This window comes from Rhinopithecus bieti, unplaced genomic scaffold (assembly GCF_001698545.2).
Source record: "Rhinopithecus bieti isolate Rb0 unplaced genomic scaffold, ASM169854v2 scaffold_17010, whole genome shotgun sequence".
Classification (NCBI taxonomy): domain Eukaryota; kingdom Metazoa; phylum Chordata; class Mammalia; order Primates; family Cercopithecidae; genus Rhinopithecus; species Rhinopithecus bieti.
Window position 1 is genome coordinate 16,117 of NW_016808932.1, and position 22,503 is coordinate 38,619.

Here is a 22,503-nt window from a genome sequence, read left to right on the forward strand (position 1 = left end):
TCTCTCCCCTGCCCTTAGCGCGCTGGGAGCATCCGGGACTTCAGGGACAGTACATTACAATGCCTGACAAATCCTGGCCAGTTCTATCAAATTATATCTCTCTTACAGGTTTTTAAGCTATTAGTCCCACAAAGATACATTTAGTCAGCGAGGTAATGGCAAGATGAGTGTTTTTAGGTTAAAATAAGAACTGGAACTGTTGGCAGCAGAATGGCGATATTCAAGATAGCTCGCACAAGAAGAGGCGGGTCCTACGCGCCTCGCTAGGGAAGCCCGGGGTCAGCTCGCCGCGCAGGCGCAGTGAGTTCGACTCGCCATGCCGACTGTCAGCGTGAAGCGTGATCTGCTCTTCCAAGCCCTGGGCCGCACCTACAGTGAGTGCCGGCCTTATACATTGGGCCCTACGCCTCTTCTCGGAGGCTGGGCCTCCCTCCAAAAGGGCATTGTGGTGACATTCATGCCTTCCTGAAGGTTTTGGCCCCGGGAGGCCGGGGTTTATACGGGAGGGCCGATGATGGTGGCGGTCCGACTGGGCTGTGGTAGCCTCGGAACCGGCATCGCAGCGGTGCCACTGCTCGTGCCCGGCTTGCCGTGTCATTCATTCAGCGATCTGCCATCGAGTGCCTACAGCGTGCCTGGCACCGACATTCAAGTCAGGGGATAGAACAGGAAGGAAACCCGGGGTTGTATCCCGAGCGTAGCCAGTTCATTCCAATAAGAGCGCTTGTGGGAACTCAGTTTATAAGGGGGTAGGAGGAGAGAGTTGTGCAGCGGGATGAAGAAAGGCATACCATCTGTCTTCGCCTTATTAATGTTACCTGAGCGCCTGTTATGTGTCAGGCACTGTTCGAAGAGCTTAGGACTAGGGCTGTGCACATGACACGTCAGGTCCACGTTCTGTCTGATGGAGGCAGACAATTAACCAGCACATTAATAAAATGATTTCGGATAATGTTAAATGCCATCAAGGAAAGAAAAGGTGTTGTGCCAAGAACAACTTTAGATGGGGTGGTAACATTTGATCTGAGACCTGGATGAGGAGTATTCAGTGGGTGTAGACTTCATTCTACATTTCATCTTTTATTCAGTTCTAAAAACACAACCATTGAAAAAAGGAGGGAGATATTAAGTGCAGTTATCAGTTACCTCACAGCCATAGCAGCCGCCCCACCTTTTTTTCTTTTTTTTTTTTTTTTTTTGAGAAGGAGTTTCGGTCTGTCGCCTAGGCTGGAGTGCAGTGGCACTATCTCGGCTGACTGCAACCTCCGTCACCCGGTTCAAGCAATTCTCTGCCTCAGCTTCCCGAGTAGCTGGGATTACAGGCGCCCGCCATCACGCCCGGCTAGTTTTTTTTTTGTACTTTTAGAGAGACCGGGTTTCATCATCTTGGCCAGGCTGGTCTTGAACTCGTGACCTCGTGATCCGCCAGCCGCAGCCTCCGCAAATGCTGAGATTACAGGCGTGAGCCATCGCACGCGGCCCCCACCACGTAATTTTTAGCTTATATAAAGACTGTACCAACTGGTTTGTGAGAGCTGGTTTTTTTGTTTTTAGGGCTCAGTGTGATAACAAAGGCCTAACTGGTTTAATGACAGCCACCGCTTCCCAGAATAAGATATTACTGTTACTGTGAAAATAAAACTGGCTTTTAAAAATCTTTCCTAAGTGTGTACTTTTAGATAATACCTATTCTCAATGTGATATTCTTCATAAGTTCTGCCATAAGTCCCTGAAAGTAAAGGAAATACAAGAATATTGTATTACTCTTACCCTTTGTACTTGTCCCTAATCGCCTAATCGCTTTATTTTATAATGAGCTTATTTATATTTCTTACCTGACCTTCTAAACCATATTCTCACTAATGGGATACGGTACAGGTTGCTAATTCCTGATCCAAAATGCTTGAGACCAGAAGCATCTTGGATTTTGGATTTTGGGATATTTGCATGTACATGATGAGATATTTTGGGGGTAGGACCCAAGTCTAAACATGAAATTGATTTATATTTCACATACACCTTATATGCATAGCCTGAAGTTAATTTTATGGAATACTTTAAGTAATTTTTTTTGCATGAAACAAGGTTTTGACTGTGTTTTTGACAAGTCATGGAGTCAGGTGTGGAATTTTCCACTTGTGGCATCCTGTCTGCACTTTAAGGTTTTGGGTTTTGGAGCATGTCAGATTTCAGATTTTTGAATTAGGAATGCTCTATCTGTATACCTGAATTGCATAAGATGGTAGGTGGCAAATACTTGTTTAAAACATCTATGATCAGTTCCCATCCCAGTCTCCATTTCTAGGGAGGTAAGAAATAATACAGATTTTTTAAAATGGTGAGATTTATAACCTATTTACTGTCATCTGATGTTTCAACAATCCTGTCCCCTGCCCTTTTTTTTTTTTTCATATTGTCAGTGATCAATTAAGATTGATTTTTTTCACAAATATGTCTTTGTTAGGTACTGAATCTTTTAAGGGCCAGGTACATGGCTGATGCTTGTAATCACAGCACTTTGGGAGGACGAGGTGGGCAGATTGCTTGAGCTCAGGAGTTGGAGACCAGACTGGGCAGCATGGCAAAACCCTGTCTCTACAAAAAGTAGCTGGGTGTGGTGGTGTATACCTGTAGTCCCAGCTACTTGGGAGGCTGTGGCCGGAGGATCACTTGAACCAAGTAGTGAGCTGTCGTGAGCAGTGATCAAGCCACTGCATTCCAGCCCCAGCAACAAAGTGAGACCCTGTCTCAAAAAAAAAAAAAAAAAAATTCAGTCAGAAGGATTGATGTTATTTTTTGAGATGTACTTTCGAGTGGTCAGAAATGATACTCCTCATTAGTTTACCTTTATTGTGTTCTTTCTTGAAACTGGAAAAGCATGTTCAGCAAAGCATGTGGTTTCCAAGTAGTATGGATACATCTTGTTTGTTACCTTTTTTCCCCCCAGTCTTCCTCTTTTTTTCTTGTTTTCAGATAATGTCTTATTCACACTTTTAAAATCCACATTCTCTCTCTTTAGTTCCTCCAAGGGTTGCTTTCTATGTGAAATTTCATTGTTTCTACCAGTCCCCACCTTTCTTTTTACCTCCTCTTTGCTTAGCAAGGATATTTCTCTTTCAAGCTGTCTGCCATTTTGGTGATTTTGCTCGTCTGACTCCTGTGGAGCAGTTTTGTCTCCTTAGTCTACCTTTTCAACAGACTTTCTGTACAGCTGGTTTCCTCTTGCCACGCCTTTTCTTGTTAACTGATTTATTATCATTGCTCTTCAATTATAGTCCTGTTCTGGCATGGTGTAATAGCTGGCAGTAGTGACAGAGCCTTCTGTGTATATCATATACACCCCTAAGGTATGGTTACTTGATGTGTCATTTTGTTAGAGGAAATTACTAATCATGATTTTATTGTTGATTTTTCTTTGTATCGAAACCCATGAAATACAGGGTTTTTTTATGCAGGGTTTTATTATTCCGGAAAGGAATAAAACATATGATAATTAGGATTCAGCATATTTTAATAATTCTGTACCATTTAGTTATCTATTACTACATACTAAATTATCCCAAAGTTTAGTATCTTAAAGCAGCTATCATTTGTTACATAGTTTCTGAGGGTCAGGAATTGGGGACTGGCTTAGCTGGGTGGTTTTTGCTCTGGATCTGTTACCAGATTGCAGTCCAGGTGTTTGCCAGATCCGTAGTCATGTCAAGGCCTAACTGAGTCTGGAGAAACTGCTTTCAGATTCGTTCAAGTGGTTGTTGGCAAACCTCAGTTCCTTGCTGACTTTTGGCCAGAGGCTTTAGTTCCTCCCACCTTATCCTCTCTATAGGACTACTTAGAACATGTTAGCATGTTTGCCCCAGATGGAGAGGTCTGAGAGAGTAAGTACTTAAGTAAGAGAGAGTGCTCAGGATAGATGCCTGTTTTCAATAACAGCTCAGAAGTGATGTACTAGCCCTTCTCATATTCTCTTGGTCACAGACCAATCCTAGCACAATGTGGAAGGGAACTGTGCAAGGGTGTGAATACTAGGAGGCCGGCATTATTGGAGGCCATCTTGGAGGCTGACTACCACCGTTCCCCCTCTAACCTCCACTGATTCAGGTTCCTCCCATATGCAAAATATACTCACCCCCTCCCAAAGCCCTCAGAAGTGCCATCCCATTACAGCAGCAGCTCAGAATCTAGAATCTCATTATCTAAATCAGGACCAGATGTGGATGTGGCGCCTTGGGTGTAGTTCCTTCAGTATAGCTTCTTTAGTACCCTCTTGGCCTGAGAGACTTGAGAGACCAGTTATCTGCCCCATATATACCTAACACACAGTGGTGGGATGGGCATAGGATAACTCCTGTAGCCCTTCCTCTTCAAAGGGGCGGAAATGGGAGACACAAAGGAGTCATTGGTCCATGGCAATTCTGAAATCAAGTGGCAAATGTTGGATGTTCTTGATTAGGTCTGAAGGCCTGGGATAATTCTCCATGGCTGTCTGCCCTGCCCTCTAGGCTCTTGGTTTCCACCCCTCTGAGTGATCCCTAGAAAGCATGTGCTTCACAGCTGGTTGGTTTTCTCAGTCTCCTTACTGCTAATAGAATTTTGAGAGTTCAAAGACTTCATTTTATTCTATTTCTATCCTTTTCAATTCTAGCTGGCAATGCTTCTGCATATGTATTTCTTCTAAAAACTTTGAGGGTCTTTGGTGCATGTTACTGGCTTCCATTTTATTAGTCAAAAGCCACACCACCTACACATCTCTGAAATATATTGAGTTTCTGCTGATAACAGTGCTCTTAATGAAGCCCTATTGTGTGATTAATTGGATTTTTGAAGTACATTCTTTATAATTTTTTATAGCACCCTTTGTTGGAATGATTAGCGCCTTTGATCTTTCTGGGTATTAAGATTTTACGGTCATACCCTTGATTTTATCTTTGGACCGTATTTTCCTGGCAGTGCCTTGGATTTTGGTCTTTGCTCAATTTTAGCGTTGTTTTGCATCTGGAGAAGATGAGAATTTAAAAAATCTCCAACTCTCGTTTTTGTTTAACAGCCTTTCTTTTAGTTTATCTCTTTTTTTCACATAAGCACAAGAAAAACCCAGGTGGCACTTTGAACACTGGTTGGAAATCTTCTTAGTTATATCACCCCATTGATTTTTTACAGTCCACATAACTGCAGGGAATGGTGTTGCTAAGCCTTCTGCCTCTGCTTAACTAGGATTCCTCTTCTTCTGCTTTCTGATAATATTACCCCACTTTCTTCCATGTCCTCACTTGTATCCTTACCAGAGACTATCAGGCTTCTTTCTTTAGGTTTTCATTTACACTCCTCAAAGCCCACTGCTTGGTTCCAAAGCCATTCCCGTGTTTTTCATTTTTGTTACGGCAGTACCCCATTTCCAGGGACTAAAGTCTGTATTAGTAATCTATTGGTATATAACAAATTAATCCAGAGTATTAGTAGTCTGTTGCTGTGTAGCAAATTACCGCAGTACTTAGGAGTGTAAAACAAGCCTTTATTATTTTACGAAATTTCTGAGAGACAGGAATCAGGGAGTAGCTTAGGTAGGTGGTCTGGCTTTGGGTCTCACCATGTTGCAATCTAGCTGTCAGCTGGGGTTGCTGTCATTTCAAGGCTTGACTGGGCTGGAGAATCTGCTTCCAGACTCACTCATGTGATTGCTCCAGACCTCAGTTCACACAAAGAGCATGAATACAAGGAGGCTGGGATCATGGAACGGGCTGTCTTGGAGACTGGGTACCTGTTACTACTTGCCCTAGTTAATGATAGCCCCACCCAGTTTTTCCCCCAAACCAGAGAACCAGGAGTCATCCTAGACTCCTTCTACACACTCCCTATTCCTACCTCCCATCATTTGGCCATTGAGCATTTTACATTCCACGTCCTTAATGTTTTTCATATTAATCCCTTCTTCCTCGTTCTTGCTGGTGCTGCTTTAAATGAAGGCTTCACTATATCGCATCTGTACTATTGCAGTAGACTCCCTGCTCCAATCCATCCTCTCACTCTGCGAGCAGTCTTTAGAATGCAGATAATCATGTTTTTGCCCAGCTGAAGAATCCCTTCAGTATAATTCTCCATTGCCTGTCTGTAAGAAAGAGGGCAAATCGTTAGTTGACCTCTTTCTCCTTGTTCTACCATATCTTCTCCTGGTATGAGCTTTATGTTTCATCCATTGTTGAACTACGTAAGAGTTTCCAAATTTGCCATGCTATTTTACTCCCCATGATCTCTGCCTGATGAACTCATCCTTTCTGTGAAAGTTTAGCTGACCGTCAGTGGAACTGATTACTTCTTTTGTGCCAGCCCTGTACCTTGTACTTAACATAGTCATATTTATTTACACATCTGGCTTCTTTACCAGATGAAGAAGTAGTTAAGGCAGGAATTGTGTTTTATTTATCTTTGTAACCCTGGTACCTAGTACAGTGCCTGGTATAAGGTGGGTACTCAGTACATAGATGTTAAATTGAAATTTAGTGTCTGAGTCAGGAATCTTAAGACCAGTTTTCACTAGAATGCGCTGCTAATGATGTTTTGTGTTCAATTTTTGGTAATATGAGAACCCTGAAAAGCTAAACAGTAGGATATAATATTAAAATAAGGAAGAGAACTTATTTTATTTATTGCTCATAAACTATTAATTATTGTAGACTCACTATGTCTCAGGGTACTATGCCAGGTCCATTTTATGCATTATCATTTAAATCTTTTCAATAGTACCATGCCATAATGGCTGTGAAATACCATCTTATAGATGACGCAGCTATAATGTTGACACGAGATACCAAGAAGGTTTACATAAGGTGCCAAGCTCTCAGATCTAATAAGTGGGGTAGAATTCAAACTGATTGACTTGGCTTCAAAGCCGAAAGTGTCAGGCCGCCTCAGACCAGTTTACGTGATAGGACTTACGTGGCATTCTGTTGTGTGAGATCTGTGATTTGGAGCGTGCTTTATATCTGATCTCTACTTAACAGGTGTTTTTTTTTTCCTATGTATATGCAAACTTCTCAGTGCAGGTAACCTAAACTACAGTCGATATTAGCATAGGTTAATCAAGCCTTGAATAGTTTTTTCTTTTTTTATCTTAAACTTTTTTGGCCCAGCTTTTTTTTTTTTTTAATTTTTTGGTACAGAGTTTCGCTCTTGTCGCCCAGGCTGGAGTGCAATGGCATGATCTTGGCTTACTGCAACCTCCGCCTCCCAGGTTCAAGCAATTCTCCTGCTTCAGCCTCCCAAGTAGCTGGGATTACAGGCATGCGCCACCATGCCTGACTAATTTTGTATTTTTAGTAGAGACAGGGTTTCACCATGTTGGCCAGGCTGGTTTCAAACTCCTGACCTCAGGTGATTCACCCACATCGGCCTCCCAAAGTACTGGGATTATAGGCGTGAGCCACCGCACCTGGCCTGTTTGTTTTTAAATGGTGAACATGATGCCTGATATTTGGTAGTATGGTTGGTGTAAAGCAATTAATAATAAGAAAATGCAATTTGTATGTAGTTTTCACTTATGCTGAACGAAGTAAAATTAACCATCTCCTTTTTTATTTTCCTAGCTGACGAAGAATTTGACGAACTATGTTTTGAATTTGGTCTGGAACTTGATGAAATTGTATGTATTGGATATTTGTCTATTTTTCAAAGATTGTGTGCATAAGCTTATTTTTCAGGGGTGTGCTGTATTTCATCTTTATTACTTATAGTTAAACTAAGATGATAACATTTGTGGGCCATGATTTCTGTGTTCAGAGGGCTAAGCTCCAGTTCTGTCTGTTGCTTTGACTAAAATCTCAAAAGGGGTTCATGCCTTATTCCATCTACAATCACCTTGTTATCAGACTCATGCTGTGGAAATGGATAGAATGTGTTAGATAACCCCAGTATGAAAGTAAGCTCCTTCCTTTGACAAATTAATCACAGAAAGGGACCAGGAAACAGTAGAAATGTTGCTTCAACCAGAGTTGCCCTGCCTCCTTCTCCTCTAGTGCCTCCTCCTTCACCTCCTCTGCCCCCATCGCCTTCCTCCGTGCCTCTTCAACCAGCACTAATGCATTACTATACACTGATCTTGTAAAATGAGCTCATAGTTTTTAAGGTCTTGCTTATGAAAATGAGGAAGCGTTTTCTTTGACTTTTGATTGTATAATGATTAAAATATTTTTAAAAATTAAGTCTGGGCTATACATTTTAATATTGTTAACAATGATTATCTATTAAGGGCATACTTTAATTTAGAAAGTACTTTTCTGGTAGTTAGTGTTATTTTTTTCCTAAGCCTTCTATCTTCACCTATTCAGTGTTTTTATAACACTACCTTAGGTGTAAAGTTAAAAAATCTTCAGGCTAAAAAATTGTACATTGTCTTATTTTTCCTGCTGCCTTACTAATGTTACAGAAAGATCATCTTTATACTAATCAATATTTGTATACTTGAGAAATTGGCTGAGATTTCTGTAGTTTATAAGTTACTATTAGTAATTTTACTACACCTTAGAATTATGTGTGAAGTTATGTGATATCTAAGAGTGTTAGACTGGATATTAGATAATTTGAGTTCTAGTTCTAACATTTACTAGCTGTGTAACTGTGGATAATTACTTTGCCTGTCTGGACCCTACAGTCCAGACGAGTCTCTCTGGGCCTCCTTTTCACTCGTGAAATAAGGGGTTTGGTTTGTATGATCTTTATGGTTTTCTTTTTTGACTCTGAAATTTATGTAGTTTTTAATTTCTGTAAAATTTTTGTTGGGTAGCACTGACAAATCCAGTCTTTACATATGGTCATTTTATGAGTTGAGATGCTGAAACTGAAAGAAGCTGTAAGCTTCTGTGTCTCTTTTTTTTTTGTTTTGCGAAGGAGTTAGATCTTTTTTTACAGCAGTTCCTCCTTATCCACAGTTTTTTGCTTCCACAGTTTTAGTTACCTGCAGCAAACTGTGGTTTGAAAATAGGTGAGTATAGTGCAGTAAGAAATGCTGAGACAGAGACTGCATTCACATAACTCTTATTATAGTATATTATTTTAATTGTTCTATTTTATTATTAGTTGTTAATCTCTTACTGTGCCTAATTTGTAAATTAAACTTTCTCATAGGTATGTATGTATAGGAAGAAACATGGTATATGTAACGTTTAGTCCTCTCCAAGGTTTCAGGCATCCACTGGGGAGCTTGCAACATATCCCCTGTGGATAAGGGGGTGCTGCTGAAAAATGAATGCAGATGCCTTCGTTTCTCTGGTTATTGTATTATCTTCTCTGTATAGAGGTCCCTTTTGAGATCTGCCATCTCCTGGGAGGTGACTCAGCTTTCTTCACTATTTAAACAGTAATTTTATTAACCCCTTTGATTGAACGTTGTTTAAACTCGAATTCTTCCTCTCCTCTTTTTGCCTCTTCCCCTTCTTTTCTTTTCCCCCTTTTTGCTCCTTCCTCCTCCTCTTCATTCTCTTGTTTTCATTTTCATTTTCCCTAATTTAAAAAATTTTTCTTCTAAGTTTGAGATGCCCAAGGTAGATGTTTTTTGGAGCCCAGCACCACCTTACACAGTCCCAGCATTGCATAGACTCCTGTGGTTCCTTGGGTGGGACTTTGGCACATAATACTCAGTGGCCAGAAGTGAATTCCTCCGCATACTGTGCAAATGTGGATATAATTCTTAATTTGGTCAAAAATTTGAACTACTTATATTGTGGCAGTGGGAGGGCATCATGTAAAACAAAAATCATTACATATTTTGATAGAAATCCATCAGTTATTTTAGCAGGTTGTTGGTGGAAATAGTAGGAATTCGGGTTAAGTGGAGCTTCCAAATAATTAAAAGGTAACATTAACAGTTGGAATATAACTTTTAATCATTTTGAGTGAAAATTTCTTAAATCTATTTACAGTTCCCTGCTCTGGTAAACATAAGGAATGGAGTATAACTTCTCTGCAGTGGTTATGTTTAAGACAGTCTGTTGCTCTGCTGTAGTATGGTGGTTGAAATATTCTAAACTCTTTAACACTGCATTCAGCGTGGTTCTAGTGGTGTTTCTTCCATCATCTCCCTCTTGGTTGCCTTAATTCTGCCTCACTATCCCTTTGCTATCACTAGTTTGCTTCCCATTGCACCTATTATCCCTTTTAATTTTCACCGGTGTCTGATGGTCTCTGAATGTTTTTTGTTTTTACGCTGTCCCTCTCATTGTCATGTGGACTTGGGTGCCCACAGGATTTAAGTTTTAGAGTCATCCTATAAGAAAGTGTGTTTCTTTTATTTAGTGAATCATCTTTCTTTTACCCCTTTGACACTTTTGTTGTTACTTTATGTACTTGGTGATGTTTTCATTTTTTTAGCTTGAGATGGGAAAACTTTTTCTGTAAAGGGCCAGATAGTAAATATTTTAGGCTTTGTAGGCTCTATAGTCTGTGTTTCAACTCAGCTATTGCAGCGTGTAAGTTGCAGTAGGTAATAGGTAAACGAATGGGTCTGTCTGTGTTCCAGTAAATCTTTATCAAGTATCAGGTATGATTTGGCCAGCGGGCCATTGCTTGTGGACCTTTGTTTAGATGGATTTGTGCTGTTCTGGGGAGATTGAGGATGCCAGATATGCGAACTCAGTTAAAGTTGAAGTATTTTTCTGTCTGCTGTGATTATAACACTTAATATTGTCATGTTGTTTTTGTCATGGATATAAAATCCCATGTTTTGTAGAAAATATGTATAATGTAGTTACTGCCTTATAGGGCTGACAACTTTTACTTTTTAAAGATAATTTAAATTATTTAATTTTATCATTACTTTTTGGCTTGTTTTAGACATCTGAGAAGGAAATAATAAGTAAAGAACAAGGTAATGTAAAGGCAGCAGGAGCCTCTGATGTTGTTCTTTACAAAATTGACGTCCCTGCCAATAGATATGATCTCCTGTGTCTGGAAGGATTGGTTCGGGGACTTCAGGTCTTCAAAGAAAGGTAAGGAAATATGTTCCTGAAAGACTTTGCTAAGTTGGATTTTCTTTCTTTCCTTGTCATTATCAGCAGACGTGTTTAAATTTCTAGGAAAAAGCTTGTACAGGCACACAGCTTTAACTCTCAGCAGAGGGTTGATTTGAGGATTAGATTAATGTAGATTGTAGCCATTGGAAAATTTCCATGAAAATTTGAGTCATAGCCATTCATTTTTGGGAGCATATTTTAAAACTGGTGGTTAATGCTTTTATGGCATCTTAAAAAATTCTTTAGCAGGTGTGTGTGATTTCCCTCCATCATCTAATTGGAATGAGTAGTTTGCTAGATGTGTCAAAGGTTGAGAGGAAATGGAGAGCTGGCAATATCCTTACATTATGAGTTCTAAGGAACCTCAGGAGTGAAGCCTCCTAACTGGAAAACCAAAGACCTTATGACGGCTCCGTGATCTTGAGCAAGTTAGTTGGCTGCTCTCGTTTCAATTTCCTAATCTATAAAGAAGAAGATTTATAAGGCCCCTTCCAACTTTTCATTTAATAAAGATAGAGGGGCTGGACATGGTGGCTCGTGCCCGTAATCCCAGAACTTCAGGAGGCCGAGGCTGGTAGATCACTTGAGGTCAGGAGTTCAAGACCAGCCTGGCCAACATGGTGAAACCCTATCTCTACTAAAAATACAAAAATTAGCTGGGTATAGTGGTGTGCACCTGTAATCCCAGATACTCAGGAGGCTGAGGCACGAGAATTGCTTGAACCCAGGAGGTGGAGGTTGCAGTGAGTCGAGATTTGCGCCACTGCACTCCAGCTTCGGCAGCAGAGGGAGACTCCATTTCAAAAAGATAGAGGGTAACGAATATATAAAGTGAAAAAAATAACAGCTATTAAAATTAATTGTTTTGATTACTTCTACGTTATCTGGTCATCTGCAAAAGAATAAGAGTTCTAACTGATGGGCTAGATTCTGAAATTGTGAGGATTTAGGTGAGTGATGGGTATTGGTGAAATGATGATAATTAGGCATTAGGTTAAGGATGTTTAAAATTTTGGAGTTGACCCGGTTGGTTTCCTGCAGGACAATCAGATGCTTTTATTTTAGGATCAAGGATAACTCCAGAGAGTTCATTTCCCAACCCTACCCAATGAGAATCTGTATTTTTACCAGTCACCTTGTGATTTTTATGATCAGACAGAATTAGGAAAGCAACTTAAAATGTTTTCTACTTAAAGTGAGTCCATGGACAAGTAGCATGTGAGAACTTACTAGAAATGCAGTCTTAGTTGCCACCCGACACCTGTTAATCAGAATCTGTGGTTTAACAAACTTCCCAGTTAATTGTAAGCACATTGAAATTTGAGAAGCACTGCCTTAAAACAGTAGTTCCCAACTTCTCCCTATGATAAGAGTTCCCTAGGGATGCCTTCAAATTGCACCATTTACCAAATCTTTGTCTTGACTTATTTTATCATCTGGTAATAGTAGGTCCAGATGGAACCAGGGAATCTGTATTTTCCATAAGCTCTGTTTTTTCCTGGAAGCTCAGAATCTCATGGTTAGAATAACTATCATAACTTAAAGGTTATCAAAAAAAATAAAATAAAATAACTTAAAGGTTATCTAATCCAGTCCCTCAGCTGATGTTGAAATGCTCCTTAAACAATTGCTCAGTTAACGGTTTGTAGCTTCTGCTGGGATGCTAGTGATAGGAAATACATTACTATGAAGCATCTTATGTCATTTTTGGACAACTTTAAATGTTAAAAGTTTGTTATTTTTTATTTTTTATTTTTTTTTTATTTTAGTGTTCAGCCAAAATTTGACTTGCTATAACTCAACCCATTGCCCTAATTCATTTTGTATACTTTCCATATACAGCATAGAATGTAATTATTTTATGTAATGTGTTGATTAATTATGAGTAAGTTCATTTAAATATTATTTTAGGATAAAGGCTCCAGTGTATAAACGGGTAATGCCTGATGGAAAAATCCAGAAATTGATTATCACAGAAGAGGTAATAAGGATAAATTCTTACTTTTCCTTAAAATATTTTCTTTTGTATATGTCTGTATAAGGTGGGGAGGAAAAAGAAACAAGACTTACTCTTTTTTGAGACAGGGTCTGGCTCCATTGCCCAGGCGGGAGTGCAGTGGTGCAGTCTTGGCTCACTGTAACCTCTGCTTCCCAGGCTCAAGTGATCCTCCCACCTCAGCCTCCTGAGTAGTTGGGAGTATAGGCACACGCCACCACACCCGGCTAATTTTTTGTATTTTTTAGAAACGGGGTTTCACCATGTTGCCCAGGCTGGTCTCAAATTCCTGAGCTCAAAGGATCCTTCCTCTGCAGCCCCCTAAAGTGCTGAGATTACAGGTGTGAGCCTCTGTGCCTGGCCCAAAGCTTACCCTTCTAAAAAATGTGATTTTCTTTGATCATTTGCTAAAATGAGTATATACTTAGCCACTAGCTCTTAAAAATTTTTTTTTAACCTGGGAATGCAAAAGAACAAAGCCTTTGCTTTCCATAAATAGTTTTGGGTAATAATATCCAATGCATGTTTAAAACACATTTGCAACATAATTGTTTAAATTGTGGAAAGTTAATGAAATTTTAAAAGATTTAAAACTTTTCAGAGGGGTTGTTTTGGTAAAATATGAATTATGAGCAAACTTTTCTCAATTATTTAATGCATTTTCAGAAATCTTACTGAAATAAAATTCTGTGAAGGTGGTGACTTTGTCTCTAGTTTACCACTTTATTACTTGTTGACTGAATAAATTAATACATGCTTGTTTGAATGAAAATGTATGCCAGTGGCAAGAGTGCAGCTGCCTTCCTGTTACAAGATATTACAAAGAAAAACCTTACTGTTTGCTATCTCTAATGATATTATGAATTTCAGACAGCTAAGATACGTCCTTTTGCAGTAGCAGCAGTTCTCCGTAATATAAAGTTTACTAAAGATCGATATGATAGCTTCATTGAACTTCAGGAAAAATTACATCAGAATATTTGCAGGTTTGTGGTTGCATTTTCTTTCTTCCTTGTCTTCCCCTTTCCCTCTGCCTCCCTATCTCCTTTCCATCCTGATCCCTCACCCTCTTCTCTCTTGCCACTTCTGCCCTCTTTCTATCTCTCCTTCCTTTCTTCCTCTGCAGATTTTTTACAAAGCATTTCTAAATTAATAGTATGTGACAGATTATGAAGATTTAACTTGGCTTTACCAGATACCTGTTACTGCTTGTAAATGGCATATGCATGAAGAAACAGGAGGTATATTTTGAATATTGTATAGAGAAGAATTATCTAGTCCTAGAGACTTCCCTGCTTTTTGCTGTTATTTTGGTTCAGATCAGCAGTGGATTATACTACTAAGTATAAACCATGATAATGAAGTACGATATATCATTTTTAAAATGGAAATAAAATTTTGGCTTATTCTCACTTTTTGAGTGAGAATAATTATAAATTGACAGAACTTGAGTTTAAGTGACTAAATTTTACTTATTCCGTCTTTACATTACTATGCATAATTTCCTGCACAGCTCCCTTTAGGGCAATGATCTTCAAACCTATATAATTTCTGAACTCCTAAAGGTCAGTGAAGATAACAATGGTAATCCTTGAACTCATTTAAGTATTTTAGAATCCTAATGGAAACTGTATACTTACTAATGATGACAAACCTCAGACTTCAGCTAACATATTAAGCTTATTTGTGTTGGTTTTGAAATAGATCAACATAAGTTACTGCATGTTGATACAAAGGTATGATTAATAGTTATATATGTCTCAAAATAGAAAAGAATTTTTACTTTTTAATTTTTTGTGTGTGAGATCTGCTGCAATTATTTGCTAGTAATTGTAGTTTAGTAAACTATAGAGCCTAGGAGGGGTCTGTGTGTATGGGAATGGGCTAGGGATGGGATAGAGGGAGAACTATAGACATTTTCTGCTATGGTGAAAAACATCTTTGTGTATGTGGTGGAAGCAACATTTTTTTTTCAGATTCCAAATAACGTTTATTCCCAGTCCTTTTATATAGAAGAGTTTATATGTCAGCTTGCTAATATGTCATTATTAAGCAAAACAATAACAATTTAAATATAATTTCAAAATTAAGAACAAAATACAAGATTTCTGACAAGTATAGGTATAACTTAAGTGGTTGAGCTAGATTATCTGCTCTGGCTCTATTATCTTATTTATTTTAAGAAGCTGTTTTAATCTAAACAGACTTTTTAAAATTTAACTTTAAGCTCTGTTTTATTTGGTATTTCTGGAAATCATGAGCTTTTTCTAAGGGGAAGAATTGAACACATCCTAATACTTTGGTGTGCCAGAGTTCTTTTCTGTCAGTAAATCCTAATTAACCTCTTTAATGAGCTTTGGAAGTTTATGTATTTCAAGGAATATATCGATATTGTCTAAGTTATTAAATTTATTGACAAAGTTGTTCATAATGTTTCCTTATTATCCTTTTAATATCTGTGGTATCTGTAGTGATGTCACCTCTTTTATTTCTCTGTCTTCTCTCTTGTTTTTTCCTTTGATCAGTGTGGCTCGAGGTTTATCAGTTTTATTGACCTTTTTCTTTGTTTGTTTGTTTGTTTTGAGACAGAGTTTTGCTCTGTTGTCCAGGCTGGAGTCCAGTGGCATGATCATCTCATTGTAACCTCAAAACTCCTGTGCTGAAGTGATCCTCCTGCCTCAGCCTCCTAAGTAGCTGGAACTACAAGCAGGAGCCACCACACCTGGCTAATTTTTTAATTTTTTGTAGAGATAGGGGTCTTGCTTTGTTGTCCAGGCTGGCCTTACAGACTTTAAGTGATCCTCGTGTCTCAGCCTCCCAAAGTGCCGGGGTTACAGGAATGAACCCCTCGTTTTCTTGATCTTTCAAAGAATGAACTTTTGGTTTCATTGATTCTTCTCTTATTTTTTCCTCTATTTTTATTGATTAAGCTTCTTTTTTAGGCTAATTAGTCCCTACTGCTGAGGCAAGACCCTTTTGCCTACTGTATCCATTGCTACCTGAGCAGTGAAGTTTTACTCTGTGTGAACATGGAGCACTGCTTCCTCTAATTCCCTTGAATAATTCTTTCCTGGCCTTGGGTAGTTTTCTCAGCTGCATGTTCTGATCAATACTGAGCTCACCAGTACTTGAGTGGGACCCTCTGCATATCTTCAGAGTTCTCTCTGTGTGTAGCTCTCTGCTTTTCTCTGGGACTCTGCCCACCTTGGCCTTCCCAAACTCTCAGCTATGTTTCTTGCTCTCAGGGAGTCTCCTGGGCTCCACTGGGCCCTCTTTCCTGCCCTATAGTCAGGGCTCATCTCGCTTGTTTCCTGTGTCTCAGGGATTGCTGCCCTTCATTGCCTGCTGTTAGGTGCCGTAAAAACTATTGCTCCGTGCATTTTGCTCTTCGGCTGTTTCAGGCAAGAGTAAATCTAGTGTGTTCCTCTGTCTTGGCTTGAAGTACCTAGTGAGTCTTTTACTTCAGTTATTTTACTTTTCATCTCTGCAAACCACTGCTTTAAAAAAAAATAGTTCCTTTTCTGCAGATATTTCCTCATCTATTTATTATGTGTATGTTCTTCCATAATTCTTGAACATTTTTTAGTAGCGGCTTTAAAATCTGTGTGGCAGTATCAGAATCTGGGGCATCTTAGTGTTGGTTTCTATAGACTGGGTTTGTCTGGAGTAAGAGTCATGTGTTCCATATTTCTCATGTCCATTGCCTTTTGATGCATATAGAACATCATATTAGGGAAGAGTCTTGACTTTGCTGTGTTTCTCTGAAGAGTGGTTTTTGTTCTTTCAGACAAAGACTTGAATACTTAGCTAGATTCAGACTCGGCAGTGGTTCAGTTTTCTGCTCAGTTCTTTTCAGCTTTCAGTTGCTGCTCTTTTATAGCAGGACTTTGAAATTTTTATCATTATGTTAGATAAAATCTTGATTTCTGAATATTTTTGGTTTTTTCATATCTTACTATATTTAGAGTGTTAATCTTTTTCCTGTACATATGTTATAAACCTTTTTTGTGTTTTTTAACTTTTGGTTTCTTTTGGACATGTAAGGTTTTAAATTTGGGTATAGTTATCAGTTTTTCTGTATGACTTAGATTGTATGACCTACTTAAGAAGCAGTGTCCTACTCTACAGTTTTATACTCTACAGTTTTAAGCATATTCTTCTATATTTTCTTATCTTTTTGTTTTGTTTTGTTTTTGAGACAGGGTCTCACCCTGTTGCCCAGTCTGGACTACAGTGGTGCAATCACAGCTCACTGTAGCCTTGACCTCCCTGGCTCAAGTGATTCTCCTACCTCAGCCTCCCAAGTGGCTGAGACCACAAGTGTGTGGCACCATAGCCAGCTAATTTTTATGTTTTTTGTGGAGTTGGGGTCTCACCATGTTGCCCAGGCTGGTCTTGAACTCTTGGGCTCAAGCAGTCTTCCTGCCTTGGCCTCCTAAAGTGTTGAGATTTCAGGCATGAGCCACCTCACCTGGCCTCTATATTTCCTTGGAATAATTTTTATGGTGTCTTTTTTATGTGTGCCTGTATGTTTGTCTTTTGCTTTTCAAAATGCTTAGGTCTTTGATTCATCTGGAATTATGTTTTTTTTGTTGCTGATTTGAAGTTGAAATTTTGGTGATGTTTTGAGGTGCTGTTTTAGGATTAAGGGACCAATATTAACATCTAAGAAAACAGACTTTCTTACCTGTGCATTTGTCAATTATTAATTTACCTACATTTATTGAACCATGTATATTTTATCCTATGATAGTTCTGGGTTTATTATCTTCTGTAAGCATATGGCTAATTGAGTAAAGTAACACTCCCTTATTGCCTGTTAACATTTCTTTTCAACTCTATTTATTAAAGTTCTAGTTCACCAGTCCTGCAGTCCTAGAAGTTGACCAAAATTTAATATTAAGCATTTTAAACTAATTTTAGTGCACATACATTTTAAACTAAAGAATGTTAAGAACACAAGTTTTGACCAAGTTCCTCTTTTCAAATTGACTGTTAGAAAGCCAAACTTGTGACCTTTCCTGGTAAGACTTAGGCCTTTAGATTCTAATTCAGAATTAACATTTCCTGGCTCAGTTTTACATCCCTACTTCTATTTCTTTTTCTCCTATTTTGTAGCTTGCTGTAATTTCCTAAAATTACCTTAAATCCTTTGTGGATAAACTGTAGAACAAGTGAAATGAATACCTTTTGAACTTTCCTTATACATTAAAGTAAACTTGAACTGTAATTCAGAGCTCTTAAAATTAAATTTTTTCCACAACTAAAGTAATGCAGCTATGTGATAAAATTTAGGAAAATATAGAAAAGCCAAAACCCCCACAATTTGGTAGTTCATTCTAATTTATTAAAACATGTTTACTTGAGTATATCAAGAAGAAATAGGTTAAAAGAGGTAAAGGAAATGCTAACTTTGAAGATATCTTAGAAACAGTATTTGGGAAAACATAATGGCAAGGAATTTTCTTCAGCTCCTGAAATCATGTGTTTCGTGTAGTTTTGTGATTTCTCAGTATTCTTAATGGTTGTAAGAATTTGTTCGTTATATGCCACTAATGATACCATGTAGTAGCAATATGCTGTTTCAGGGAAGTATCTGAAATAATTTTTAAAAATATGTAGTCTATGTTTATGTTATCTTTAGAATTTATGCTTTAGAATATTCAAACCTGTCTCATTCTCCTCCTTTCCTTTCCTCCCTCCTTCTCCTTCACCCTCTCCACAATTAGGAAAAGAGCGTTGGTTGCTATTGGCACCCATGATTTGGACACTTTGTCAGGCCCATTTACTTATACTGCAAAACGTCCTTCAGATATCAAATTCAAGCCTCTAAATAAGACCAAGGAGTATACAGCCTGTGAACTGATGAACATATACAAGGTAAATACTCTTTTGATTATGCAGCAGCTTTGCAAAATCATGAAATTCCATCAAAGTCAAGCCTTGCAACTAGGGAAATGTAATGAATACTTTTAAAAAATTACAGTGTCTGGGCTCCAACCTAGAGATAGTGATTCATCTGATCTAGAGTGGGACCTGAACATAGTTTTATTTTATTTATTGTTACATTTTTAACCTCTGATATGATTTCAGTGTACTGCTAGGGTTGAGAACCACTGAAGTAGACCGTACCACATTGTAATCTGCAGTTGAAACTCATGCAAGTCTAAAGAACAGTAAGACTTAGCTAGTGTTTTTTGTGGGAAATACTGTTACAAGCTGTCTATCTCCCATTATTTAGAAGTCCAGCAGCGAAAATGAATTCAGTAGTCAGTTTGGATTGTATTTAACAAGTAGAAAAAATAGTTGTCATTTAGAAAAAGCAGTGTCATCCTTGCCCTGATTTGCAAGTGACTTCTTCCGATTTATCTAAATAGTTTTGTCATGGTTTATGTTTCCTTTGAAATGATTCAGGCATACCAGTGCAAATCTGTTTTCATTCTCGAGAAATGACTCAATTATGTGCATTGAATATTGGAATATTAATTTATATTAGAAAATCTTATAAATTTAGAACTTTCTTTAATTTGGGTCTGTTTTAATGTTTTTCTGACTTTTCCCCTCCCTTTTTTCTTTTTTTTGAGACGGAATTTCGCTCTTGTTGCCTAGGCTGGAGTGCAATGGCGCAATCTCAGCTCACCGCAACCTCCACCTCCTGGGTTCAGGTGATTCTCCTGCCTCAGCCTTCTGAGTAGCTGGGATTACAGACATGTGCCACCATGCCCAGCTAATTTTGTATTTTTAGCAGAGATGGGGTTTCTCCATATTGGTCAGGCTGGTCTTGAACTCCTGACCTCAGGTGATCCACCCGCCTCAGCCTCCCAAAGTGCTGGGATTACAGGCATGAGTCACCGTGCCTGGCATTCCCTTCTTTTTAAATATTAGGTCAGTATGTAAACTATAGTGATAGAAACAAACAAAAAAAACAACTAATTTTATTTGATGTAATTTGTTTTCAGACTGATAATCACCTTAAACATTATTTACATATCATTGAAAACAAACCCCTGTATCCAGTTATCTATGATAGCAATGGTGTCGTCCTTTCAATGCCTCCCATCATCAATGGTGAGTTATTTTATAAGCATCACAGATCTGTGCTGTTTCCTTTTAATCCTCAACATTTCTCTAGAATTCTCAATAGACTTGGCTAAATCAAATTCAAATAACTCATAATCTGAGTATCTCAGGTCTTTTGTAGATTCTAATCATTCTTTTCATTCATTTATTCAACAACATTTTACTGGTGATTCTTATGTAATTTATAATATGTTCATACACTTATAAATATGTTCTGATGCTAGGCTTTGGGTTCTGTTATATTTCTCCCAAGGTTATTGATGTTTTGGTTTTAGCAGGTAATTCACTTGGTTAAACTCAAAGTCAAACTCTGTCATGTCGGTAGTTTTTTTTCTTTTGTGTGTGTTTTTTTTTTTTTATTTTGAGACAGGCTCTTGCTCTGTCACCCAGGCTGGAGTGCAGTGGTGCAGTCATGGCTCAGTGCAACCTTAAACTCCTGGGCTCAAGCGATTCTCCCACCTTGGCCTCCCAAAGCCCTGGGATTATAGATGTGAGCTGCCATGCCTGGCCTTGCCTAGTTATATAGTTAAACGAAAACTTTTAATTTAAATTTTGCCCTCTTAATTCCTTTCTGAAGGCTATTTTTATGAGACAGTTGATTGTATTTATAAAATTTAATGATGTCTGAGACATAGATGTTTGCCTTTCTGGAGGTAAGAAGGAGGCTTAGCTGATTTGCTATAAGAAGAAGCTTCTTCTCAAGATCTTGGACCCTAGCAGTTACAGCGGTTAAGAACATGGGCCCCAGAGTTAACCAGATCTAGACCCAAATCCTAGCCTTGCTGCTTGTGATCATAGTCAAATAATTTAATCTCTCTAAACTTAGTTTCTTGCCAGCAATTACATCATGGGGTTGTGGTAAAGATTAGAGGAGACAACCTATGTTAAGTGCTTGGCCATAGCACCTGACACATTGTATGCATTCAGTAAAGGCCTGTTAATTATTTTATTTTTACTCTTCAACTTGCAGTAGGAGCTTTAAATAAAAATTGTTTATCCCTTTGCTCTTAAGGTGTTAGGTTTTTTTGTTTGTTTGTTTGTTTTTTTGAGACAGAGATTTGCTCTTGTTGCCCAGGCTGGAGTGCCATTGCACCATGTCATGCCATTGCACCATCTCAGCTCACCGCTACCTCTGCCTCCTAGGTTCAAGTGATTCTCCTGCCTCAGCCTCCCAAGTAGCTGGGATTACAGACATGTGCCACCATGCCTGGCTAATTTTGTATTTTTAGTGGAGAAGGGGTTTCTCTGTGTTGGTCAGGCTGGTCTCGAACGCCTAACCTCAGGTGATCTGCCCACCTCGGCCTCCCAAAGTGCTGGGATTACAGGTGTGAGCCACTGCCCCTGGCCAAGGTGTTAGTTTTTAATATGTTTTACATTTAAAATGTAGTTTCTGTTTTGTTGAGCTTAATAGTGCACTTCTATTTCTAAAACTAGTTATTTTGTTGTTATTGTTTTGTGTTCATTGCAGGGGATCATTCCAGAATAACAGTAAATACTAGAAATATTTTTATTGAATGCACAGGAACTGACTTTACTAAGGTAAATAAAACTTTTACTCAATTTTTATATGATCAGATGGGAGATTTTATTTCCGGCCCAAGACTAAATGACTAAAATTAAAATATGTGTATTTTGTAGGTGGGAACATGTTTTAGAAATTTAGACAATTAAAAAGATAGAGATATTCTACACTTTGGTTATGATGCTTTCATTAATTCAACAAATGTTTAGTGAACACCGAATGTCTTTCCAGTGCCAGGAATTTAATAATGAGTTACATGTTTCTTCACTTGAAAGAACTCCTAGGGGGAGAGTTAGTCATATACATAACTATAAAACAATGTGGAATGAGTACTGTAGTGAGATCCATATAAATTGTTTATCTAGTTGACTTAATTTGTATGTGGAGTAATTTGGTACCTTTGTGTACTTGGTAAAAGCTAAAAAAAAAAAAAGAAAAAAATGAACTGGGGTGAAGAAGCTTTATTTAGTAAATTGATAAATGGTTTATGCACACAAAATTATCTAGACCATAATTCTTCACCTACTTTTAGTCAGTTTATCTACTGGATTGGATTGCTGTGAAAGCTTTTCTATGACATATGACCTCTTTACATATGTTAAATGAGGTGGCAGTTAAAGAATTTAAGAAAGGTAACCTCAAATGGCAGGAGAAGGCTGGAGTATAGAAATAGGGCAAATAAATGGTATTCATGTACATCTTATAGCATTAAAGCCCATTGTAAGGTATTTCATTTATAACTTTTATGTACTCCTTGCCTTCAGAAATACTGTCAGGATAAGGCCGGGCGCGGTGGCTCAAGCCTGTAATCCCAGCACTTTGGGAGGCCGAGACGGGCGGATCACGAGGTCAGGAGATCGAGACCATCCTGGCTAATACGGTGAAACCCCGTCTCTACTAAAAAA

General features: G+C 38.4%; 1 protein-coding gene across 1 annotated transcript in view; it reads left to right on the plus strand.

Annotated features, from left to right (window-relative positions):
- The first annotated feature begins 281 nt into the window (after nucleotides 1-281).
- FARSB (phenylalanyl-tRNA synthetase subunit beta) overlaps nucleotides 282-22,503 on the plus strand; it is a 57,397-nt gene continuing 35,175 nt past the window's right edge. The window contains exons 1-8 of the mRNA XM_017887861.1: nucleotides 282-374; nucleotides 7,581-7,636; nucleotides 10,822-10,976; nucleotides 12,912-12,981; nucleotides 13,867-13,982; nucleotides 18,726-18,876; nucleotides 19,956-20,064; nucleotides 21,545-21,615. Coding sequence (XP_017743350.1) covers nucleotides 317-374; nucleotides 7,581-7,636; nucleotides 10,822-10,976; nucleotides 12,912-12,981; nucleotides 13,867-13,982; nucleotides 18,726-18,876; nucleotides 19,956-20,064; nucleotides 21,545-21,615 — 786 coding nt within the window. The 5' untranslated portion in view covers nucleotides 282-316. The remainder of the gene's footprint in view (nucleotides 375-7,580; nucleotides 7,637-10,821; nucleotides 10,977-12,911; nucleotides 12,982-13,866; nucleotides 13,983-18,725; nucleotides 18,877-19,955; nucleotides 20,065-21,544; nucleotides 21,616-22,503) is intronic.